Genomic DNA, 26,612 nt, shown 5'->3' with positions numbered 1-26,612 from the left:
CGGCAGCAAGAATATTATTGGCACAAAAATGGAAGCAAGAAGAATTACCGATGAAAGAAGATTGGAGGATGAAATTGATGGACTCTGCAGAATTAGATAAAGTAACAGGAAGGATTCGAAACCTGCGGGACCAGAGACTCGCAGAAGATTGGTGTAAATTTACGGGCTATTTGAAAAGTAACTGTGATGATCAGATAACATTTGTAGGTTTGCAAGAAGTTTTGCGAGGTGGATAGTTTGAATAACTGCATAATAGGATAAAGAGGAGGATGTTGGTTAAGATAATTAAACGCAATATGAATTTAAGAAATGATAAAAATGGGGCATCGTCAGAGGTGCTGATGGAAGTCCAAAAAGTTGTATAAGATGTGAAGTTCTGTGGTATGTATGATGATGATGATGATGATGATTTATTTGTACCCCGCCCATCTGGCTGGGTTTCCGCAGCCACTCTGGGCGGCTTCCACAAAAACAAAAAATACACTAAGATGTCACACATATGACAATTAATATGTTTAAAAATTAATAAAAATTATTTAAAAAAAAAAACAGGGAGGGAGGAAGGGAGGGAGGTGTCGCCTGGTCCCGCCCCCGCCGGCTTCCCCGCCTCCGCCTGCCTTCCCTCTTGACGGACCGCGCTGAGCGCAGTCCCTCCGATGAACACCACGAGCTGCGAGGCGGCGCTGGAGCTGCGTCCGCCGTCGGGCGAGAGCCCGGCCAGCGCGGCGCTCATGTTCGCGGCCGGTGTGCTGGGCAACGTGACGGCGCTGGGGCTGCTGCTGCGGGCGCGGGCTCGCCGTCGGGCTCGCCGGGAGCGCCTGGCGCCCTTCCACGTGCTGGTGATGGCGCTGGTGCTGACGGACCTGCTGGGCACGTGTTTGCTGAGCCCCGTGGTGCTGGCAGCCTACGGGCGCCGGCGGACGCTGCGCGGGTTGTCCGACGGCGGCGGCGTGTGCCTCTACTTCGCCTTCGCCATGAGCTTCTTCAGCCTGGCCACGATGGGATGCCTGGGCGCCATGGCGCTGGAGCGCAGCCTGGCCATCGGCGCGCCCTACCTGTACGAGCGGCTCCTGAGCGCCCGCCCCGTCGCGCCGCTCCTGCTGGCCGCCTTGCCGGCCCTCTACGCGCTGGCCGCCGCCTTCTGCGCCCTGCCGCTGCTCGGCTTCGGCCGCTACGTCCAGTACTGCCCGGGCACCTGGTGCTTCATCCAGATGCACTTCCCGCGGGCCGGCGGCGCGGCGGAGCTGTCGTCGGGGGGCGCCTTCTCGCTCCTCTACGCGTCGCTGCTGCTCCTGCTCATCCTGGCCGTGCTGCTCTGCAACCTCAGCGTCATCGTCAACCTGCTCCGCATGCAGCGGAGGGGCAAAGCCACCCGACGGGCGACCGCAGCTGCAGCCGCCGCCGCTTCGTCCTCCTCCTCTTCCCAGCTCCACCAGACGGAGTCCTCCGACGGCCAGGCGCCCAGCCCCAGGTGCGCGGCCAGGAAGCAGCTGTCCATGTTCGAGGAGCTGGACCACCTCATCCTCCTCGCCATCATCACCATCACCTTCGCTGTGTGCTCCCTGCCTTTCACGGTGAGTGGGAAGGGAGGATGCGACTGGGACGCCCCGGGGGAGCAGTCCAAAATCCCGGGGAACAAGCAGCCAGCCTGTGAGCTGCCCAAGAGGTGCGGGGTGACCTGCCATGGGGCTGGGGCTGCATCAGAAAAGGGCACTTAAAGAGGTTTACAGTTGTAGAATTGTAGCACTGTAGTGTTGGAAGGGACCCCAAGGGTCATCTAGTCCAACCCCCTGCAATATAAGAATCTCAACTTCTTCTTTGGCCATCCCTCGCAGCTGAGTAAAATTGTCTTCCATAAACACGGTTTTAACAATGAGTCCGTAAGTGACTGTGGAGGCCAATTCTGGATCCACGCGTCCTTCCACAGTGGGGACATTGGTTCCCAGGCGGGAGTTGATCAAGGTGTGGATTTGCCAAGCGTGTCTTCCTCTTAGCACGTTTCTCCCTTGCGTCCTGAGTTCGAGTGTCTTCAAAGTCCATGACACCTTTGGTCAAGGCTGTTCTCCAACTGGAGCGCTCGCAGGCCAGTGTTTCCCATTTGTCAGTTAAACCACATTTTTAAAGATTTGCCTTGAGACAGTCTTTAAACCTCTTTTGTTGACCACCAGCATTACGCTTTCCATTCTTAAGTTCAGAATAGAGTAGTTGCTTTGGAAAATGATAATCGGGCATCCGCACAACATGACCAGTCCAATGGAGTTGATGTTGAAGAATCCTTGCTTCAACACTGGTGATCTTTGCTTCTTCTAATACACTGGCATTAGTTTGCCTGTCTTCCCAAGCGATTTTCAGAGACACCGTCAAGGGAATCCGTTCCACTGCCAAACAGTTCATACTGCCAGAAAGTGGAGAACACTGCCCCACCATCTCGTCCTCTGTCGTCCCCTTCTCCTTGCGCCCTCCATCTTTCCCAACATCAGGGTCTTTTCCAGGGAGTCTTCTCTTCTCATGAGGTGGCCAAAGTATTGGAGCCTCAGCTTCAGGATCTGTCCTTCCAGGGAGCACTCAGGGCTGATTTCCTTCAGAATGGAGAGGTTGGATCTTCTTGCAGTCCATGGGACTCTCAAGAGTCTCCTCCACCACCATAATTCTAAAGCATCAATTCTTTGGCAATCAGCCTTCTTTATGGTCCAGCTCTCACTTCCATACATCACTACTGGGAAATTCCCAAAAGTACAATATCCTTTTTGAGGCGAGGCAACCAGAACAGTACACAGTTAGGATCCATGGGTCTTCTGCTGGTTGTGGGGCCCTGGCAGATGCCCAGCTTGAGCACCCTCTGCTGCTGGCCCCGAAAGCAGCTGGGTTTGAATCTGCGACCTTCTGCAGGCAGAGCAGGTGTTCTCCCAGTGAGCTCTTGGCCTTCCCCAAAGACCCTGCAGCCTTTTGACGCAGCAGGGCTGATAAGGCAGCTTCTGATGCCCCAGAGTCTTGGATGTTTAGCATTAAGGGCTCAGGATGACTCTTAAAGGCATGTTAAATGTGAGACATCAGTCAATTTCCTCCCGCGATTTATGCCAGTGTCTAACCACTCTTCCTCCCCCGTAAATTTTTATTGATTTTCATACAGTTTAACCAATTCCTTTCAGTTCCCATACAACCTTCCCCTGGTGTTTTGACCTCCCATCCTTACTTCCACGATGTTTCTGTTCAAATCCTTTATTTGCTGCCTTAAATACAGTAAGGTAAAGGTAAAGGGACCCCTGACCATTAGGTCCAGTCATGGCCGACTCTGGGGTTGCGGCGCTCATCTCACTTTATTGGCCGAGGGAGCTGGCATACAGCTTCTGGGTCATGTGGCCAGCCTGACTAAGCTGCTTCTGGCGAACCAGAGCAGCGCACGGAAACACCATTTACCTTCCCACCGGAGCGGTACCTATTGATCTACTTGCACTTTGACGTGTTTTCAAACTGCTAGGTTGGCAGGAGCAGGGACCGAGCAACGGGAGCTCACCCCGTCGCGGTGATTTGAACCACCAACCTTCTGATCGGCAAGTCCTAGGCTCTGTGGTTTTAACCCACAGCACCACCCGCGTCTTAAATACAGTACTCCCCCCCCCCCAAAAAATCATATATCTTACATTACATCCTTTTGCTTGCCTTTCAAATGCTGCCTGCAATTTCGTTTGACGAATATTTTCTCAGATGATCCGAAAAGGGTCTCCACTCTTCGCCAGTTTCTTCTTCTTCTTCTAATCATTTTTGTTTGGTTTTACAAATACGAAATTATAACAATCCAAAGACATATCCATGTATTGAGATTACTCTGAATCTCTCGACTTCCCCATATCCCCTCCATGGAATCCTATTTTCAACATTTTCAACTGCATATTTTTCCATACTCTAAATTTTACATCAATCCATATTGTCCATAGCATTTATTACATTACAAGTGGAATTAAAATCCTGCTAATGTTTCCATCTGCTTATAGTGGTCTCCTAGATAACTTATTAAAAAATTCCCATTCTTTTTAAAAAGTTTTTGTTCTCTTGGTTCCGGAGTTTTCCAGTCAGCTTTGCCATTTCGGCAAAGCATCATAGCTTCCCATTCCTCTCTGTTAGGGATTTTGTCTTTTTTCTGTCTCTGGGCTAGTAGCACCTGAGCAGCTATTGTTCCATACATGAAAAGTCTTTTCTGCTCCTTTGGGATGTCAGTACCTGTAATTCCTAAAAAGAAAGCTTCTGGGGTTTTTAAACAAAGGTTATTTTACACATTTTCTTTTCATTTCATTATACAGTCATACCACGGGTTACAGCTGCTTCAGGTTGTGTTTTTTTGGGTTGCGGACCACCGAAACCCAGAAGTACCAGAATGGGTTACTTCCGGGTTTCGGCAGTCTCGCATGCGCAGTAGCGCTAAATCGCGCTTTGCGCATGCGCAGAAGCGCCGAATTGCAACTTGCCCGTGCGCAGACACGGGTTGCGAATGCTGCGGGTTGCGAATGTGCATCCTGCACAGATCATGTTCGCAACCCGAGCGCCCACTGTACAGTATATCATCTCCCAGAAAGCTTTTAGTTCCTTACAGGTCCATCACATATGATAGAAGGTACCTTCTTTTTCTTTACATTTCCAGCAGGTGTTTGTACTTGTCCTATTGACCTGTTTGCTAGCTTAAAAGGTAAAGGACCCCTGACAGTTAAGTCCAGTCGCAGATGACTCTAGGGTTGCTGCGCTCATCTCGCTTTACTGGCCGAGGGAGCTGGCATTTGTCCGCAGACAGTTTTTCTGGGTCATGTGGCCAGCATGACTGAGTTGCTTCTGGCGAAACCAGAGCAGCACACAGAAACGTCGTTTACCTTCCCACCAGAACGGTACCTATTTATCTACTTGCACTTTGACGTGCTTTTGAACTGCTAGGTTGGCAGGAGCTGGGACTGAGCAACGGGAGCTCACCCTGTTGCGGGGATTCAAACCGCCAACCTTCTGATCAGCAAGCCCAAGAGGCTCAGTGGTTTAGACCACAGCGCCACCTGCATCCTAGGAGTCAAATACCACTGGTACATCATTTTCATATACAGTGGTAACTCGGGTTAAGAGATTAATTCATTCTGGAGGTCCGTTCTTAACCTGAAACTGTTCTTAACCTGAGGTACCACTTTAGCTAATGGGGCCTCCTGCCGCCACCGCGCCACCGGAGCCCGATTTCTGTTCTCATCCTGAAGCAAAGTTCTTAACCCGAGGTACTATTTCTAGGTTTGTGGAGTCTGTAACCTGAAGCGTCTGTAACCCAAGGTACTGCTGTAGTTTTCTTTCAGCATACCTACAACATGCCATAAATTTCAAGTCTGCTTTCCATAACCTTTCCCAATCTGCCAACTTTAGTCGTTGGAAAGCACAAGGGGGCTTGGGCAGAAGCAAAGATGAAGCTAGATAGAACTGTGATCCTGAAATGAGGGCTGGGTGAGCAATTTGAACCCCTGGTGTGTCAGTGGACGGGGGTGAGGGAAGGAATAGACTTAAGAACTCCCGCAATGATAGAGCAAACACGGTCACCGTAGTAGGACGGTAGGGCTATCCACTGAGCGGTCCAATATCGTCAATTTTATTGGTTCATTCATATTGTCAATAATGAAGAGGCTAAGGAACAGTGGATGGAAATTAAAACCTCATGCAGGAAGAAGAAAGGAAAACTTCCTTCGCGGATTTACAAATTGCTAAATGTCTTAATACGAACTGAAGTCAATCGTTGTAGCTGGGGTACAAGGGATTTTATCAAGAGTGGATTGTAATTGGATTGAGTAATAGATCGGAAGCAGGGTGAAAGGGAATCAACAGACCTTGAAGTACAGCAGGCGGGGGGGGGGCATATAAATTTTTATAATTGGCTTTATGATTGATTTGTACTTGAATTTGTACTGCAATTTGGAATTAATATAATAAGGCTTATATTGGATTTTTGTAATTGAAAATTCATGAAAATTGTTTAACAAAAAATAAAATAAAATGAAGAGGCTCGGGAGTAAACCTCACACAAATCTGGAGTGGAGTCCCTAAGGTGGTTTGATGACTCCTTGTACACTTTGTTAATGGAGAAATCTGAGGGCTCCCTTGGACAAAAAACAAGGACACCAGCCAGGAATATCAGAGCAAAACAGCAGCCAGTAGGCTTGGTCTTGATTGAAGACTGTCGCGACAGGACTCCCACAAGGTGGAACAAGATGGAAGCCCCGAACAAAAGAGCCCCCCAACTTTTATTAGCTGCTAATCCCCATGTTACACCCCCCCAAACGACATCACTCATACATCATGGTTACATCATGAAAGGGGAGGTCCTGTAGCAGTAATCTGAGCATCCTGGACCCTGCCCTGTGGTTCCCCTTGCCCTCCACCAAACACCCATCAAGTGGAACAAAAGAGATCTTTACATTTCCCTGTTTCCCAGCCAAGTGAATCACACCCTTTTGTCTTCATCTGGGTTTGTTATTTCTGGAATGGCTACCTGTCTGGCACTCAGGTATCAGGATGCCAGGGATTATCCCTCAGGCAGAGGGGCTGCTGAGTAGCTGAGCTCACATGTCTAGATGAATTTCTGAAGTTTTCCCAGTGAGCCAGTACATAGATACATTTATCAGTGAATTCTTACATTTGGTATTGTGCAGCAAAGGCCCTTTGAATAGATAGGAAGAAACTGTGATGAAGTGTTTTGTGGGGACAAATCACAAAAGTCACAAAAGCGATTGTGCTGGTTTTGGTGGTGGGCTGCATGTGCATGGTATCTGCTGGAGGGGCAACCCCCCCCCCAACCTATACATAAATTCCTGCAACACCCCTATTTGGCCCATGCGTCCATTTCACAGAATATCAGGTGTGGAGCAGATAAAGACATGAAGAGGGCTGTGCCTTTGCCTGTGATATCTGCTGGAGGGGTAACACCCCCCCCAGCAACCTATACATAAATTTCTGCAACAGCCTCCTTCCAGCAACTCCTGCAGCCAAACTGGTGCCAAACGTCTTGCTCTACTTTCCTTTGGTCCCCGCCAGCAAGGCCGGTCTTGTCGTCTGGGTAGTTCAGGACCTCCAGACACACTGCCCAGGCTTGCGCCCCGGGGGGGGGGGTGTCCCTTTGGACCTGCTAACACAGAAGTTTGACTTCACCCCCGGAGGCTCACCCCCATTGTCTCTCGAGACGGATGGATGACAACAATAACACAAAGATTGCCCGGTATTCCAGGGGTGGTTAGGTGGATACAATCTGTAATGTTCAATCCACCTTCGGGACTCTTTCCAGCCTCTCGCGGCATAAAAAGGGGAAACTCTTAAAAAGTGCAATAGAATGCAAAACATTTAAATGGCTTTCTGTTTATATGCGTTAGTTTTTACGGCATGAGATGAGCAAGCCAACTGTGTAAACAAGGCTGAAATCCCAGGGAGCTGCTAGCAATAGCACAGCAGCCAGCTCAAATTAGCCAAAGGGCGGCTTTTTACAAAATGAAAATACCACACATGGAAAAGCCAGAAGCAAATGCTGAGTCAATATATATGACGAGGAGAAACTTTGGGCTGGTTCACACTACCTCCTCTTGCCCCATGCGCAGGTCTGAGTGGCTGCAGTTACCATCCATTTTACCCATTTACATTCCTCTTTTGTTTTTAACTCGGTGCTACTCGGGCTAATAAGAACCATTAATAAGAACCATTAATTTAGATATTTCTCTCTCTCTTGTCTCTTTCTGTCCTTACAGTCTCATCCCAAAGTTTATTATAACAGGATATTGACATTCGGCTGTTGGCCCCCAGTATTTAGCTCTGGGTCTCAACAGCCTTGAAACATCTTCTCCACTTCATTTGCCCCCCCCCCCGCCCCCCCGGCTGCGTCATAACTGGAGAAGGTGCAGCTGGGAGATCTGCAATGGGCCGGGTCAGAAAGGGGAAGCTGCAGTTGTGTGTTCTTTCGTCCTGGACTGCCTGGGACTTTCTCAGCTGGTATTTAGCACAGTGATAAGTCGCCGTCCTGAGTCTGCGTGTGAGAATTCCCGCTTTCCCAGTGGGACCTTCTCCTCCCCTAAATCTGCTTTGGGGGCTCCCACTACACTCGGAAGCAGATTTTGGGGGAGGGTGCAAGGCGAAGGGAGAGAGATGAGCGGAAGTCTCGTTACGCAAGCAGAAATCCTATGCTGCCTGGGATTCCAGTGATTTAGTTCATGCGTGCCCCCATTACTTTCGGGGGAGGAATATAAAACATTGAAAGGAGGGTGAAATATACTCGGAGTCGAGTGTGGATTTCATGCTCTCTATTCAGCTCATAGTAGTGAGGAATGAAAGTTCCCCCAAAATAGCTGCTTTATATACATTATTTACACAATGGGTCGCACCTGATTGGCTAATTCTGGGATTCTCCTGTAGGCCAATCAGGTTGCAGATTCACTTCCACCTGGAGCTGGATTGGGTGGCTCCTGTGGACCAATCAGACTGCTGCATTGTTCTAGGACCAATCAGACTGCTGCCTTCTGGACCCTATTGTTCTAGGACCAATCAGACTGCTGCATTCTGGACCCCATTGTTCTAGGACCAATCAGACTGCTGCATTCTGGACCCCATTGTTCTAGGACCAATCAGACTGCTGCTTTTTGGATCCTATTCAACTCAGCACATAACAGAGGGCTAATAATAGATCACCAGTGTTGAAGCAATGATTCTTCAACATCAACTTTGCTGGACTGGTCATGTTGTGCGGATGCCTGATGATCGTCTTCCAAAGCAACTACTCTATTCCAAACTTTGTGACAAGTGAGTGCTGCAGGTCACTTTTGGAACCTTACAAAGATCATGTACCACGTAGCATGATTACTTTGCAAGGAGATCTGAATTCAGTGGTGAAGCATCTGTTCTGCATGTAGAAACAGATCTTGGGCTCTGTCCCTGATATACCCCATGACAGGTGAATATGTCCATTTCCACTGTCGGAAACAGTACAGTGGTACCTCGGGTTAAGAACTTAATTCGTTCTGGAGGTTCATTCTTAACCTGAAAGGGTTCTTAACCTGAGGTACCACTTTAGCTAATGGGGCCTCCCGCCACCGTGCAATTTCTGTTCTCATCCTGAAGCAAAGTTCTTAACTCGAGGTACTATTTCTGGGTTAGCGGAGTCTGTAACCTGAAGCGTCTGTAACCCGAGGTACCACTGTACTCTATTCCGAACTTAAAAATGGAAAGCGTCATGCTGGTGGTCAACAAAAGAGGTTTAAAGACTTTCTCAAGGCAAAACTAAAAAAAATGTAGTATAAACACTAACAATTGGGAAACACTGGCCTGTGAGCGCTCCAGTTGGAGAACAGCCTTTACCAAAGGTGTCATGGGCTTTGAAGACACTCGAACTCAGGACACAAGGGAGAAACGTGCTAAGAGGAAGGCACAGGGAGAAGCTGGGAGGGAGGGAGGAGGCGCAGCCGGCGGCGCCATGTGAAGGAGAGGGAGGGAGAGGGAAATAATGCGTGCTTGCTGGCAATTCCCGGACCGTCCGTGGGCTGCAGCCAGAAGGCAATTGGGCCTGATCCAGCCCGTGGACCTTAGTTTGCTGACCCATACTCTAACCATTATGCCACACTGACTCTGCCCTACAACAGGTTCTTCCAAACCATGGTGGCAGAGAGGGCTATCAAAGGCTACTAGCCATGATGGCTGCCGTTGGAGCCCAAACTCCCATCAGCTCCAGCCAGCACTGGGCAATGTTCAGGGATACAACAGTCTGGAAGGACACAGTTTTCCCATCCCTGTTTTGAATGGTGAATAAACTGAGGCATGGATACATGAGGAGTTTTGCAGGTCTTATTGCTTCCAGGGCTTCCTGAACGCCACGATTCTGCAGAGGGGAGGGGAGGGTGCCATAATGAATGGAGATTCCTGCAAATCTCAGAATTATTTCTGTGAATTCTCAGAAGGAGGGGGGGTATTGTTTTGTTATTTGGGTTTAATTACTTTCTTGTGTATTGTATTTTATTCTGTGAGCCGCCCTTTTAATGACGGGCGGTATATAAATTTAATAATAAAAACAATAAGTAAAATAAAATTATAAAACCAAAATTAAGTTTCTTTTTACATATATAATTTTAAAATTAAATTTTCTGTTACACAATTTAAAATACTCATTTTAACATCCTTAAAATATCAATGACTTCCCTTCTTTTCCTTCCATGGTCCATTTTGCGTATCATAGATTCCTGCATATTTTACAAAAACTAAACCATTCAATATTCCACAAATGCATCCATCAAACCTAATTTACACTGTTGAATTTATCTTAATGCTGCCAACGTTTTCAGGTGTACACAATTCCCCCCTCCATATATTCAATAAACATTTTCCAATCTTCTTTAAACATACGTTCTTCTTGTTCTGTTATTCTATATGTTAAGTCTGTGAGTTGTGCATATTCTGTCATCTTAAATCACCGTTCTTTTTTGGTTGGGACCTTGCTCCCATGAGAGCCAGTGTGGTGTAGTGGTTAAGAGCGGTAGTCTCGTAATCTGGGGAACCGGGTTTGAGTCTCCGCTTCTCCACATGCAGCTGCTGGGTGACCTTGGGCTACTCACACTTCTCTGAAATCTCTCAGCCCCACTCACCTCACAGAGTGTTTGTTGTGGGGGAGGAAGGGAAAGGAGAATGTTAGCCGCTTTGAGACTCCTTAAAGGGAGTGAAAGGCGGGATATCAAATCCAAACTCTTCTTCTTCTTCTTCTGCTCATTTTCCATTTGGGGGCTAACGAAACACGGGCCACAGTAGTAGCATACATAAATAACCTTTTTTGACACCTGGGAATTTCATTCTGAATTATCCCCAATAGAAAGGACTCTGGTTGTTGTTTTTTGGAAAAGTGAATTTTAAACATCCCCCCCCCCCAATTCATTACAGATTATTTAGATACAAAAGTAAGTTTCTGGCTGACGCTGCCTGACACTTCACAAGCCAGTAAGAATTCTGGTGGTTAGGTGGGGGCGGGGGGGTAGCGTTGCTCAGAGTCTTGCATAACTCCTTCCTTTCCCAAGAAATAGCAAAATAAGACAAATGATGCATAGCACTTAAGTCCAGCTGGACCAGGCCAAACTCCCATCTAGTACAGCATGCAGTTCTCATGGTGGCCAGTCAGCTGCCCCATGAGAAACTTGCAAGCAGGGTCTGATCAAAAGAGCGTATCTTCCCAGCTTGTGACTCCTAGCAGCTGGTGCATGCTGCAAAATGAGACCAGTGGCACATCTTTGTCTGTTTTTGTTTAGTCGTGTCCGACTCTTCGTGACCCCCTGGACCAGAGCACGCCAGGCCCTCCTGTCTTCCACTGCCTCCCACAGTTTGGTCAAACTCATGCTGGTAGCTTCGAGAACACTGTCCCACCATCTCGTCCTCTGTCGTCCCCTTCTCCTTGTGCCCTCCATCTTTCCCTGCATCAGGGTCTTTTCCAGGGAGTCTTCTCTTCTCATGAGGTGGCCAAAGTCTTGGAGCCTCAGCTTCAGGATCTGTCCTTCCAGTGAGCACTCAGGGCTGATTTCCTTCAGAATGGAGAGGTTTGTTCTTCTTGCAGTCCATGGGACTCTCAAGAGTCTCCTCCAGCACCATAATTCAAAAGCATCAATTCTTCGGCGATCAGCCTTCTTTATGGTCCAGCTCTCACTTCCATACAACACTACTGGGAAAACCATAGCTTTAACTATACGGATATTTGTCTAGTGTGCATCATTTTGAAGGTGGCTGTGCAAGACACTTCCCTGGGAGTAAGCTCTACTGAGTATCGCCTTACCCCATCCATGCATGTTCATTCCGCTGCTTCGATCTGCAGAAAAGGCACTCTCACAGGGACCTGTTAGGCACTTGATCTTTTGGCATGGTAGCCCCTGCCCATTTTTTAAAAAATACAATTTTTTTATTGAGATTTCCCAGTAAAATTGCAGCCACGAAAGGTACAAAACAAAGGAGAAAAACGGAAGAAGAAAAGAAAGGGGCTATAGAGATAAAGGGAGGAAAGAGAGAGTGAGAAAGAAAGCAGAAGGAAAGAAACATGAGCAAAAATAATAATAATGCAAAAGGGGAACTTCCAATTTTCCATCTGCTGTTTACATAAAAGAAGAAACTATTTAAACTAGTCACCAGCACTACACTTTGTGACAAGTGAGTGCTGCAGGTCATTTTGGAACCTCACAAAGATCATGTACCACGTAGCATGATTGCTTTGTGGGATGATCTGAATTCAGTGGTGAAGCCTCTGTTCTGCATGTAGAAGATGATCTTGGATTATGTCCCCGATAAACCCCACGAAAGGTGAATATGTCCATTTCCACTATCGGAAACAGTACAGTGGTACCTCGGGTTAAGAACTTAATTCGTTCTATAGGTCCATTCTTAACCTGAAACTGTTCTTAACCTGAGGTACCACTTTAGCTAATGGGGCCTCCCGCTGCTGCCATGCGATTTCTGTTCTCATCCTGAAGCAAAGTTCTTAACCCGAGGTACTATTTCTGGGTTAGCGGAGTCTGTAACCTGAAGCATCTGTAACCTGAAGTGTCTGTAACCCGAGGTACCACTGTACTCTATTCCAAACTTAAAAATGGAAAGCGTCATGCTGGTGGTCAACAAAAGAGGTTTAAAGACTTCCTAAAGGCAAATCTTAAAAAATGTAGTATAAACACTGACAACTGGGAAGCACTGGCCTGCGAGCGCTCCAGTTGGAGAACAGCCTTGACCAAAGGTGTCATGGGCTTTGAAGATACTTGAACTCCAGACCATAGCTGTCAACCATCCCTTATTTGGCGGGAAAGTCCTTTATCCCAGTGCTGTGTCCCGCTGCTGTCCCTTATTGATGATATCCCTTAAATTTCCTGTGTTTCAAAGGAAGCAGCTCCTCTCCCTCCCTCCCTCCCTGCCGGCCAGGGAGGAGGGAGGCTCCAACTGTGTTGCTTGGCTGCGTTGCTCACCCAATAAAGAGTCTAAGAACGACTGGGGGGTGGAGCTTGCATGCCTTGTGCCGATCAAATCGGCTGCGTTGCCTGGGGACTCGCCTTTGCTCAGCGCTTCCCAGCGGAGAGGTGACGGTGGTTTTCCTTGCTGCATCCCCTTTGCCGGGTTGCTGCGCTGTGGGAACCACCGCTTGAGGCTTTGTTTGGCTGCTGGCTGGGCTTTCTGCTTTTGGCTCGGAGGGGCTCAGAAGTTGAACATACCTGTGTTCGAAAATCCCTTATTTTGGCTGCTGATCCCTTATTTTCGAGGCTACTGGTCCCTTATTTTCAAATCTGTAAGTTGACAGCTATGCTCCAGACACAAGGGTTACGTGCTAAGAGGAAGGCACGCTTGGCAAATCCACACCATGATCAACTCCTGCCCGGAAACCACTGACCCCACTGTGGAAGGACGTGTGGGTCCAGAATTGGCCTCCACAGTCGCTTACGGACTCATTGCTAAAACCGTGTTTATGGAAGACAATCTTACTCGGCTATGAGGGATCACCAAAGAGAGAGAGAAAGCTTACTGGGAAATGATACATAATGAATTGAAAAGGATGTCTAAAATAACGCTTGTAAAAAAACACACACAAAAACCTCCAGAAGCTTTTCTTTTGAGAATTATAGGGACAGAACTACCTAAATAGTATAGACATTTATTTATGTATTCTACTAAAGCAGCAAGAATGATACTTGCCCCAAAATGGAAAGAAGCAGAAGTCCCAGCAAAGGAAGAATGGATACAAAAACTTATGGAATATGCAGAAATTGCAAAACTTACCCGAAGAATAAGAAATCAAGATAACAAACTTTTTTATATAAAAGAATGGAATTGGTTTATTGAATATTTACAGATAAATTGTAAACAGATAAGAACAATGGCAGGATTATTGTCATAGCCTGCGGTTTTATACGAGCATATATTTAAAACAGATGAAAATTAAATGAGCAAATTAAGTTACCGTATTTTTCGCTCTGTAAGACGCACCAGACCACAAAACGCACCTAGTTTTTGGAGGAGGAAAACAAGGGGAAAAAAATTCTGTATCCCAGAAGCCAGAACAGCAAGAGGGATCGCTGTGCAGCCTGCATTCGCTCCATAAGACGCACACACATTTCCCCTTACTTTTTAGGAGGGAAAAAGTGAGTCTTATAGAGCAAAAAATATGGTAATTTGGATATGCAGAAGTTATGAAAAATACATTTAAGGAACTGCAGAAAGGGGGGAAAGGAAGTCAAGTTTTGAAATGTTAAAATGATTGTCAAGTTAGTGGAAATGTATAAACCTGAAAAGCAAAAATAAATTTATTTTAAAAAAGAAGTGGGAAGGAGCAGCGAAGGGAGACTCAGAGGCTGAAAAGGGAGGGTTGGCGTAGGCCTGGAGGCAAAACCACAGCCACAAATTCACCCTGGACTGTGAGCCAGACCCTCAACAATTTCCTGTGTTCTGCTCCAGCCTTATAAAGAACCTTCTTGCTGCTGCAATGCAGTTAAGTCCACACAGTCAGAGCACCCTTTGAAGCGTTTCCTGTATTAGGGGGGCTGACGTAATTCTCTGCAGCCTTTTCCACCCGTAAAACGCTTGAGGTTCAAAAGCAGATCCCAACATGCCTCCTCCGTTTAACGAATATTCCTGGGCGTGCTATTGTCCTTCTCCGCTGCCCTGTGAAGTTTTGACATCAGGGCTTCACTGTACTCTTTACAGCAGCTGCTGAAAACATTTTTGTTCAGACAAGCCTAGCCAGGCATGAGAACATAAGAGCCCGCTGGATCAGGCCAAGGGCCCATCTAGTTCTCATAGTGGCCGGCTTTTTGCGACTGAATTATGGTGCTGGAGGGAACACTTGAGAGTCCCATGGACTGCAAGAAGAACAAACCTCTCCATTCTGAAGGAAATCAGCCCTGAGTGCTCACTGGAAGGACAGATCCTGAAGCTGAGGCTCCAATACTTTGGCCACCTCATGAGAAGAGAAGACTCCCTGGAAAAGACCCTGATGTTGGGAAAGATGGAGGGCACAAGGAGAAGGGGACGACAGAGGATGAGATGGTTGGACAGTGTTCTCGAAGCTACAAACATGAGTTTGACCAAACTGCGGGAGGCAGTGGAAGACAGAAGTGCCTGGCATGCTCTGGTCCATGGGGTCACGAAGAGGTGGACACCACTAAACGACTAAACATTCACAAACATTGCTGTCTCCAAAAGTGGAGACAGGACATTGCTGTCATGGCTAGCAGCCACTGTGCTGGGCCCGGGGATAACCCGTGCAACGCTGTCCAGGGCCGGTCCAGAATCCAAAGGTTCTGCTAGGCGTCAGTCTGACAGGGCCAAGGCAAGACACTAGGCAGAAAACCAGGCAAGGGCAGGTACAGGATCTCAGGCAGGATCTGGCATACAGCAATGTTGCTCCCGCAACCTGTGGCAGAGTCCGACAGCCTTTTATCTTTGTCGGGGTAGCGGCCAGTCCTGATCCCCCGGCGACTCACCTCCCTGTTTCGCCTGAAGGTTAACACTCCTCCTGCGAGTACTCAGGTCTCTCCTTCTCCCAGACCTCAGTCTCTGCAGCTCGGGAGATGTCGGTGGGTTACTAGACCCAGGGGCCGCCTCAGCCTCCCCTGACCCAACTGGTAGTGGAGCAGCTGTAAGTGATGGCCCAGCTGGAGGCAACGAGGTCATCCCCACATCTGGAGCCAGGGCAGGCTCAGGCCCCTGACTCGGCCCAGCTGGTGTTTGTTGCAGGGGAAACTTTGCAGACTGGGACTCTTCAGGATCAGGCCCTGGACTTGGTTCAGGTGATGCCTGAGGCAAAGGATCCGTTGCGGACTGAGACTCCTCTGGTTCCAAGTCCGAGCCCGAGTCCCAGGCCATCTCAGCCACTAACCATCACTGCCTCCTGTGGAAGTGATAATTTGACATTCCATGTAGAACGTTGATATATATGTTTCAATGTCTTGGACTGGCTGGACGCAGAGGAATGGTGGAAGGGACCAGTTGGGGAACCTCCAAGGAAAGAAGGCTCAGAGCCCAGGGATTGGTGGTGGGGCAACAATGAGTGGACACAGGGAGAAGACTGGGAAGAGAAGATGTGGGAAGCTGAAGCAGTAACAGGACTTGGTGAGCTGGGAGAGTCTATGGCAGAGAGAAGTCCAGAATCGGAGGCAGAAGCTGAAACAGGCAAGTGGGACAAGGGAGGTCAAGAGGCAGAGATGGGTGGGATTTTACAACTGCAGCCAGAGGGGCTGGAAAACAAAAAAAGAGAGATCTCTCTAGAACAGGCATGGCCAAACTCGGCCCTCCAGATGTTTTGGGACTACAACTCCCATCATCCCTAGCTAACAGGACCAGTGGTCAGGGATGATGGGAATTGTAGTCCCAAAACATCTGGAGGGCCAGGTTTGGCCATGCCTGCTCTAGAATGGCACTGAGACAAAAAGACACAAGGCATGATAGAGACCAGGAATAACCAAGGTGGACATACTATTTGGCAAAGACGCAAAGGAATAATTGATTAAAATAAATACCTCACACAGGAAGAAGAAAGGAGAACTTCACTAGCGGACACATAAATGATTAAATGTGCTAATACGAATTGAAATTAAAACATTGTAGCTGTGGTATAAGGGATTCTTATTAAGATTGGATCGTAATTAAAGGGAATTATTAAACCTTGAAGGCTAGCATGCAGGGAGCCACCTAAATTTAATAGTTGGCTATTTGATTGACTTGTATTCAAATTGGTATTGCAATTCGGTATTGATATAATAAGGCTTATATTGGGTTTTTGTAATTGAAAAAGAATAAAAATTATTTCTAAAAAAGAGAGAGGCAGAGATGAGTTAGGCTGGTGAAGAGTCACAGGTGTCTTCCCCTCCTGCTGTGACAAACTTCCCCCTTGTCTCCCAGGGCCAGAAGAGGCATGAAGAGCAAGGAGCAAAGGCTGGAATGCAGGCACAGTCTCCAGTTGCTTGGAAAAAACCCTGGAGAGGAGATGACTTAGGCAGCTGTGGGGACCTTCAGTCTCAGCAACTGCTTCATGGGGGCAAGACCTACCGGGATGGAGTTGCTGTACTCATTAGGCCTGAGACTCTGCCAGGTCCTGGCAGATGGTATTTTTGCCAATCAAGAGTTAACTCCGATGTGCATGGTGTGATTTACTGCTAGCTTGCTTCTGACATTCAATCTGTTTTCAGTTTATTGCTGGGGTTTTGTTCCTCCTGAATGTTTTAAGGACTTGTTTTTTACTGACGATGTCATTGTTTTGTTCTCCTTGTAAACCACTCTGAGGGAGTTGCTGTTTTTACCAATCACATGGCGTATAAATTCTATAAAATAAAGCCCATAACATTTTAAGCCTCGTGCGCTATACAATTGCTAAACTGCTATTGCTGTTTAGTTGTTTAGTCATGTCCGACTCTTCGTGACCCCCTGGACCAGACCACGCCAGGCACTCCTGTCTTCCACTGCCTCCCGCAACTTGGTCAAACTCATGCTGGTAGCTTCGAGAACACTGTCCAACCATCTCGTCCTCTGTTGCCCCCTTCTCCTTGTGCCCTCCATCTTCCCCAACATCAGGGTCTTTTCCAGGGAGTCTTCTCTTCTCATGAGGTGGCCAAAGTCTTGGAGCCTCAGCTTCAGGATCTGTCCTTCCAGTGAGCACTCAGGGCTGATTTCCTTCAGAATGGAGAGGTTGGATCTTCTTGCAGTCCATGGGACTCTCAAGAGTCTCCTCCAGCACCATAATTCAAAAGCATCAATTCTTTGGCAATCAGCCTTCTTGATGGTCCAACTCTCACTTCCATACATCACTACTGGGAAAACCATAGCTTTTACTATACAGACCTTTGTGGGAAAGGTGATGTCTCTACTTTTGCTAAACAGTGTGTTGTTATTCTTCTTTCTTTCCAGGTCCGTGCCTTTATGAACCATTTTGACCCGGGTGTGGATTACAAGGAAGACCTTCAGGCAATGCGGTTCCTGTCCTTCAACTCCATCATTGACCCCTGGGTGTTTGCCATCCTCCGGCCCCCCATCCTGAGGGTGATACGCTCTGTCCTCTGCTGCCGGGTGCCCCTAAAACCACGAACTACGGACAGGCAGAGGCCTCCCTTTGCCAAACCAAAGCCCGTCGAACAGGCTGGCATTTGCAGGCAGTGAACGGTCTCCTGCTTTTGGAGAAGAAGTTTGAAAGTCCATCTCTGGACAGTTCCTCAGGGTAATTCCAGGAGAATGGCTGGAATTCTCCATTCCCATGTTGGCATGCCTGGTGGACATCAAAGTATGCGCTGTCCTGCATTTCTCTAGGGTGATTGTCTGAAATGACTCCATCCTAGACCTGTAGAGTTTGAAGGGACTTTTAGGAATCCTACTCTACTCCAATGTTCTGCCATGGGGGAATCACAGCTAAAGACTTCCTGGCATAGGTAGGTAGCCGTGCTGGTCTGCCGTAGTCGAAACAAAATTTTTAAAATGGACATAAATCTGACATCAGGAATCACAAGACAGAGAAACCAGTAGGAGAAGACTTCAACCTCCCAGGACATTCTATACAAGATCTCAAAAGTAGCTGTCATATTACAAAAGAATTTCAGAAATAGACTGGAAAGAGAAGTTGCTGAATTGCAACTTATTACCAAACTTAAAACCATGGAGAGACCTGGTCTGAATAGAGACATTGGAGTCTTATCTCATTATACATGATAAAGCTATTTTTGGCCATCTCACCCCTTGCTTTTTCCTGTAAGACCAATTGCAATCGTTAACAGTCGTCAGCTGGTTTACCACACCTATCAGCCAATCACCCATTCCCACCACCCTCTCACGATATATAAGGGTCCGGTGACTTCTGTTTCAGTGTAACTGAAGAAGTGTGCATGCAAACAAAAGCTCATACCAATAACAAACTTAGTTGGTCTCTAAGGGGCTACTGGAAGGAATTTTTTTGTTTTGTTTCGACTTCCTGACAGATGGCCATCCATCCTAACTGTTCACCAGGAAACACTCGGCTGGCAACATTGGAGACTGTTCAGATTGGAGACAACATCAGATCATTGGTCCATGTGACTCATCATTGTCTTTCCTTCCTGGAATTTTCTCTTCCGGATTTCAGGCAGGGGTCTTTTCCATCCTCACCTGGAGATGCCTAAGATTGAATTTGGGGGATTTTGCATGCAAAGCAGTTGCTCTGATGCTTAGATGGGTCGACCTTACGTTGCACTGAGAGCGAGGGAAAATTATCTCCCCAAGGAACCATTATTTGTTTGCAAAACACTCTGTGACCAAAAGTGTCATCTTTGCGCGTTTCTTCTCTCGTATGAAGGCCGGGGCCAATGCAAAGAACATGATGCACACTTTATCAATGGCTGTTGAATGCAATTGGATATTTATCTTCGAGGGGTTTTCTCCCTCCTGTTTGCTTTGACTTCAGATGCTATATGTCAGTAAAACTGTGTTTGGTCGTTGGTCAAGGTGATAAGATCCGTATTAGCTTGCGTTATCTTATATGAACCATTAGCTTTGTCATCTACGCACTGAAATCAACATCTTCCAATCCAGAAGGAAGATGCTCTTACCTGAAGCAGGTAGAGGCATAATTTACTAGTGCAAACTATGCACAAAATGGCCAGTAAGTGTGGAAAGCAGAGAGGAGGCAGAATGTGGAGACGTTAGCTTCTGAGAGGTTGGGTCTTTTAATTGAATTGAATTGAAATTGAAATTGAAAGACTTTATTGTCACTTGTACAACTTGTATACAGTGAGGTTACACGAGCACCCCCCACTCAGCTCTCCTAGTCTTAATTCCCCTCGTTTACTGCCGCACACCCACCAAACCCGAAAGTCAGCTGCCCTGTTGTTATCTTTTCATTCAGCAGCCTAACAGCCCACGGATAGAAGCTGTTCTTTACCCTGTTGGTGCGACTAATCGTGCTTCTATATCTTCTGCCCGAGGGCAGGAGATCAAGAAAGTGCTGGCCAGGGTGTAAATCATCTCCTGAGGCAACGTTCTTCCACTATTTCATCCAGCGGATTCACGGGACAGCCCATAATATCTTGTTCTGTATTCACCACCCTCTGTAGGCACTTCCTATCAGTTGATGTCAAACCAGTGTACCACACCGTGATGCAGTAGGAAAGGACACATTCTATTGTGGACCGGTAGAAGGAGATCATCAAATGTTGGTTGACATCGTTCTTCCGCAATACTCTGAGGAGGTGGAGTCTGTGTTGGGCTTTCTTAAACACCTGGGTTGTATTGATCTTCCAAGTAAAGTCTTCACTGAGATAAACTCCTAGGAATTCAAAGGAAGAGACTCTCTCCACACAGCCCTCCCTCATGTACAGCGGGGCTAGTTCTCCTCTCTTCCTCCGAACGCCCAACACCATCTCCTTTGTCTTGCTGATAGTAAGGTGCAAGTTGTTCCCTAGGCACCATGTAGATATTAATATTAATAATATTAACATTAATAGCATAAGAACAACAATAGCTCTGCTGGGTAAGCCCCTGGCCCATCTGGTCCAGTATATGGTCCTCACAGTGGCCACCCAAATACCTGTGGGGCACTCAAAAGCAGGATCCAACCTCAGGAGCCCTTTCTCCTCCTGCAGTTTCCAGCAGCTGAGATCCAGAAGCACTTCCTCTGACTGTGGAGGCAGGGCATCGCTAGTAGCAGCTGATAGCCCTCTCCTCCAAGAATTTTATTTATTATTACTATTATTTATTAAATTTGTATGCCGCCCTTCGTCCCCAGATCTCAGGGCAGTTCACAGCATAAAACTACAAGATAAAAAAACGCAAAATACCGTATTTTTTGCTCTATAAGACTCACTTTTTCCCTCCTAAAAAGTAAGGGGAAATGTGTGTGCGTCTTATGGAGCGAATGCAGGCTGCACAGCTATCACAGAAGCCAGAACAGCAAGAGGGATTGCTGCTTTCACTGCGCAGCGATCCCTCTTGCTGTTCTGGCTACTGAGATTCAGAATATTGTTTTCCTCCTCCAAAAATTAGGTGCGTCTTGTGGTCTGGTGCGTCTTATAGAGTGAAAAATATGGTACATTCAGCCTCATTGGATGTCCCTAAGATCTAGTGTAATGAGAGAGAGAAGGGAAGTTTTCTCAATCTAATTTCTCCTTGCCATGCATCATTTTGTCAACTTCAGTCCTGTCGCCTGTCTCTCACCTTTCTGCTCACTTGAGAGTCCCAGTTGCTGCAACCTTTCTTCATAAGGGGGTTTCTGTTTATTAGCCATGATAGCAAATGGAGCCTCCATGTGCATAGGCTGTTTATCTTTGAATACCAGATGGTGGAGACAAACAGCATAGGTGTTTGTAGGGCTTACAATGCTAAGCCAAGGAAGTTCGCAGCAGCCCCATCTTACCCTGGTTAGCAGTGAACACTAAACCATGGCCTGTTCAACCATGGTTTATTAAACCATGGCTTAGTACAGGTTTGGGGAACCTTTAGCCTTACAGATTTTGCTGAACTACGACTCCCATAAGCCCCAGCAAGCCAGGGGTGATGGGAGTAGTCGTTCTGGAAGGCCAAAGCTTCCTCAAACCTGGTTTAGTGCTTTAATAAACTTTACGGATGGTGTTATCCGCCCAGCAACTTAACTATGGTTTGTTTATTGCCAACAAACTCTGCTCTGAAGCCATGGTTTGTTGCTGTCTCTCGTCTGTCAGACAACTTGTTTCAGCTTGCTGCTTATTAAACAAACTGTGGTTTAAGCAAACCATGGTTTAGTGTTACGTGTAAATCAGGACATTATTCAGGAGGGCTCCCAACAGGCTGCTGAAATGCAGATGGCTGAAATCACAGAATTATAGAGATGGAAGGGACCCAAAGGGCCATCTAGTCCAACCCCTGGCAACGCTAATGCTGTGAGGGGATGGGAACTTTTCAATTCATTAAACTCCTTGCGAATCGAAGCTGTTGTTTTAACATGATGCTGCATAACCTATATTGCTGTAACACCACTCTGGGGACTTTTAACGGCAAAGGGGAGTATAAGAAAGCTTATAAATGAAATAAATTTGGAAGGATGAAATGGTTTGTTCCTTTTGGGATTCTGTTTCAGAAATATTTAAGGAAGAGGTGCAAAATAAAACTTCATTTCCTCTTGGGTCTTTTGTGTTTTTTTGCTCTTCCTCGTGTTTCCTCCGCATTTCTCTGCTGCTCCCCGTGGCTTTTCGGAAGATAAAAATAGTGCTGAGATCTGCCCTCCCAGTTTCTAAAAAGTTCTCTTCCTCTGAGCAAGGGGCCGCCTCACTCGCATTATAACTTGAGAATTCATTTGGGGGTCTTGAGTTTACTCCTCAAAGAAAGATATTTTCCCCCTGGGCAAATTGGGAGGGTGAGGCATAAGGAATAAACTGTTATATAAAAGCAGCCTGGTGTTTTTCAACAAGGAAAGTAATCCTGCTAGGATTTCAAGGCGGGACAGCAACAATCCTCTATAAATGCTTCCCGCTTTATAGTGGCATAGCTCCTAGGTTACAGGAATCCAGTTGGGCTGGAAGTTTAGAAATATTACTGCTGCGAAAGGAAACCATCCAACATCTGATGACTCTTAATGGCAAGACTAAGGTCTCCTTTTCTTTAAACAGCTTTCCGCTAAGTGATGTTTTCCAGCTGCTTCGGACTACAGCTCACATAAGCTGATGGGAATTATGGTCCAACACAGCTGGAGGCCTAGGATGGGAGAGAAACTCAATTCGGTCCACATTTAAAGGCAAAATAGACGCGGGTGGCGTTGTGGGTTAAACCACAGAGCCTCAGACTTGCCGATCAGAAGGTCGGCGGTTCGAATCCCCACGATGGGGTGAGCTCCCGTTGCCCGGTCCCTGCTCCTGCCAACCTAGCAGTTCAAAAGCACGTCAGAGTGCAAGTAGATAAATAGGTACCGCTCTGGCAGGAAGGTAAACGGTGTTTCCGTGTGCTGCTCTGGTTCGCCAGAAGCGGCTTAGTTCTGCTGGCCACATGACCCGGAAGCTGTACGCCGGTTCCCTCGGCCAATAAAGCGAGATGAGCGCCACAACCCCAGAGTCGGCTACGACTGGACCTAATGCTCAGGGGTCCCCTTTACCTTATACCACATTTATAAGAACCTGATCGTTTAGTGTGGCAGAGCCAACACTTTGGAACTCCCTGCCTACTGAGATCAAGAAGGCGCCTTCGCTGTACTCTTTTCGGTGCCTGCTAAAAACATTCTTGTTTATTAGACAAGCCTGTGCAGATGCTTAGACAATCAAGGTAATTTTAATCTGTTTTAGTATTTAACTTTTGTGTTCCTGTGAGTTTTCCTTGGTTTTACTGTTTTATCTTTTGTAAACCGCTTTGTGGTGTTTCTTTTTACAATCAAGGGCTGTATAAATTTTATGAAACAAAAAAATGCTTGGTTCGCACTTTCAGAAAGAACAAGGGAAACAAAACAGCCATCCTTCAAAATTCACACTTCTCTGAACTTTGCAGTGTAGTTTTCCAGCCAAGTATTGTACACAAAAATGCATTTCCTGCAGTGACGTGAACATAAAATGCATCTATTTTTGCAGTTCTTGTACACTTTACCCCAGTAGATGCATTACATTAAGGAAAATATAGTATGCAAAACACTGCATACGAAAATTGTATATAGGGAGAATTTCCCCCCTAAAATGGTGAAGAATTTTCATGAGGACAAACTGGTGTGGAAATGCAGACTACAGAATTTAAGATTACAGTGGTACCTTGGTTCTCAGACTTAATCCGGTCCGGAAGTCTGTTCCAAAACCAAAGCATTCCAAAACCAAGGCGTGCTTTCCCATAGAAACTAATGCAAAATGGATTCATCCGTTCCAGACTTTTAAAAACAACCCCTAAAACAGCAGTTTAACATGAATTTTACTATCTAACAAGACCATGGATCTATAAAATGAAAGCAATAAACAATGTACTGCAGTCACACAATCAATCAATCAGTAGCTGAACTGGGTTCCACACAGTCACAAAAAATAGCCGCAAAAACAAAACGCAAAATAAATAGCAAAAACAGACAGACCTCAGTGTAACACTCAAAACTGAAGTGTGGCGCTCAAATCGGGAACATAATACTCAAAACGGAGCACGTTCGGCTTCTGAAAAAAGTTTGCAAACCGGAACATTTCCACGTTTTCAGTGTTTGAGTACCAAGGCATCTGAGAACCAAGGTACCACTGTGGAGAAATGAGAACGTGAACTGGGCAGATTCCTCCCTCCCGCGGTCACCAGGTTGAGGGAAGCCACTTCAAAGTATTTTGGGGCACGACTTACTTGGGAAGGACGCAGGTGGCGCTGTGGGTTAAACCACAGAGCCTAGGACTTGCCGATCAGAAGGTCGGCGGTTCGAATCCCCGCGATGGGGTGAGCTCCCGTTCCTCCCTGCTCCTGCCCACCTAGCAGTTCGAAAGCACGTCAAAGTGCAAGTAGATAAAAAGGTACCGCTCCGGCGGGAAGGTAAACGGCGTTTCCGTGCGCTGCTCTGGTTCGCCAGAAGTGGCTTAGTCATGCTGGCCACATGACCTGGAAAAACTGTCTGTGGACAAACGCTGGCTCCCTCGGCCTGTAAAGCGAGATGAGCGCCGCAACCCCAGAGTCGGCCACGACTGGACCTAATGGTCAGGGGTCCCTTTACCTTTTTACTTGGGAGTAAGCCCCAATGATTTCAGTAGGCCTTATCTCCCAGCAAACGCACATAGGCTTACACTGTGAGAAACCGCAATGCCATTTGGAAAAGAAACACCACCAGGCGCATTTCTGGGCACTGTAAAAATATTTACATCTGTGTGAGCTCTGGCTCCCATTAAGCTCCAAGGAGATTGTGACTCCCAAGGGAGACAGTTAATTGAATACACGAAAGCCACGGGCCTTATTGGGAGAGTGCTTTGGCCTCGGGCCAATATCTACAGGATGTACTCTGGCCTTTGTAAACGTGGGTGGGCAGGAATCTTGAGCAACCAACGGAGCTTTCTCTTGACTGATTTAATCATAAATGGTTGCTTTAAAGTGCGATAAGGGAGAACGACAGTGATCCCCGTGATGTCAGTTTCTTTTTTTTACTATAATTTCATCAGTGGTAGGTCCTGACTCAATCCAGTGACCCTTAGCTGGTGCCTATCTTTATGAGGTTGGGAGAAAGGCTGTATTCATCACTGAAATCCCCAAGGGAAGCTGCCCAGTTCACTAATTAATTATTATTATTATTATTATTATTATTATTATTATTATTATTATTAATTTATACCTCACCCCATCTGGCTGGGTTTCCCCAGCCACTCTGGGCGGCTTCCAACAGAATATTAAAATACAATAACCTATTAAACATTAAAAGCTTCCCTAAACAGGGCTGCCTTCAGATGTCTTCTAAAGGTCTGGTAGTTGTTTTTCTCTTTGTCATCTGATATACAGTAATACTAAACCACAGTTGGTTTGTTTTTATGAAATACATACATAAACCTCCCTGAGGACAAAGCTTTGTTATAAGTTGGTGAGTGTTTGTTGTTCTTGTGTTGTTTAGTCGTGTCCGACTCTTCGTGACCCCATGGACCAGAGCGCGCCAGGCACTCCTGTCTTCCACTGAGTGCTAGACACCCGAAACTCCTGGGTCTAATACAGGCATAGGCAAACTCAGCCCTCCAGGTGTTTTGGGACTACAACTCCCATCATCCCTGACCACTGGTCCTGTTAGCTAGGGATGATGGGAGTTGTAGTCCCAAAACATCTGGAGGGCCAAGTTTGCCTATGCCTGGTCTAATAGGTATAAGAATTTAATCAATGCTTGGAGTCTTCAAAGCTGGATACAGCCGGACCCTGGGCGATATCTGGTTTTCAACTTTGTGATATATCACCGTCGCGATATAACTGATATATCACAATGTCTGAAATAAGGTTGGACTTATGTATTGGCTGGCTTCAGTTTTTCCCTCCTTGAGATTTTTGCATAGCGCTCACACACACACACACACACACACACCTGGTCAAAAATTATGAAACCAATATCGTGGACTTCAAACTGGTTTTGGATGACATATTGATATATCGCCCAGCCCTACCCTGCTTATTAGACTCGTGTGTGTGTGTGTTAGGCCAGACCTTTTAATTTTTAAAATTTATTTTGACTGCGTCAGACCAACACGGCTGCCTACCTGAAGGCCAGACCTGCATGTAATAAGCTGTGTGCTAGACAATGCTAATCCTGTGAAATCAGCATGTGTTAATGGCTAATTAAGCCAAACTGGCCTCCTATGTGAACCTTGGGAGGTGCCATTTGGAGGACACAAGGCATCAGAGGGAAGTCTCTGTGAGACGGCAAAAGGAGCAGGGCCTTTCACACCACAGATGAAGCAATGCGAGTTAGAAACTTGGGGAGAAGTTCTGTGGTGGGGAAGCGGAAAGGCAGGAAGTGAGGCGTCTCTGTGGACCCTGAGTTGCACCCATGGGGGAAGCAAGACGCTATTGGGCTGTAATGCTTGCGTGTTTCCCACAGGCTTCTGTTGAGCCCCTGTGAGAACAGGATGCTGGCCTTCGTTGGCGGTTGGCCAGACCCATCAATCTCTTCTTATGTTTAGATGTCTCTGCAATCAGGGCTTTCCTTGACACAGGCCCAGCTCCTGCCCCATCCG

General features: G+C 46.9%; 1 protein-coding gene and 1 long non-coding RNA gene across 2 annotated transcripts in view; both read left to right on the top strand.

Annotated features, from left to right (window-relative positions):
* LOC308470678 overlaps positions 1-26,612 on the top strand; it is a 283,172-nt gene that overhangs the window by 214,203 nt on the left and 42,357 nt on the right. The window lies entirely within an intron of this gene.
* Positions 657-19,443, top strand: PTGER2 (prostaglandin E receptor 2; the record flags this gene model as incomplete). The annotated part of the gene is made up of 2 exons (XM_080991745.1): positions 657-1,574; positions 17,890-19,443. The coding sequence occupies 2 exons, from the start codon at positions 657-659 to the stop codon at positions 18,136-18,138; spliced, it is 1,167 nt and encodes a 388-aa protein (XP_080847871.1). The 3' UTR covers positions 18,139-19,443.

Source organism: Podarcis pityusensis, assembly GCF_964106645.2.
Source record: "Podarcis pityusensis genome assembly, chromosome: 1".
NCBI classification, from domain to species: domain Eukaryota; kingdom Metazoa; phylum Chordata; class Lepidosauria; order Squamata; family Lacertidae; genus Podarcis; species Podarcis pityusensis.
Note: the sequence above shows the minus strand (reverse complement) of the source record. Positions and strands in the feature narration are given on the sequence as shown.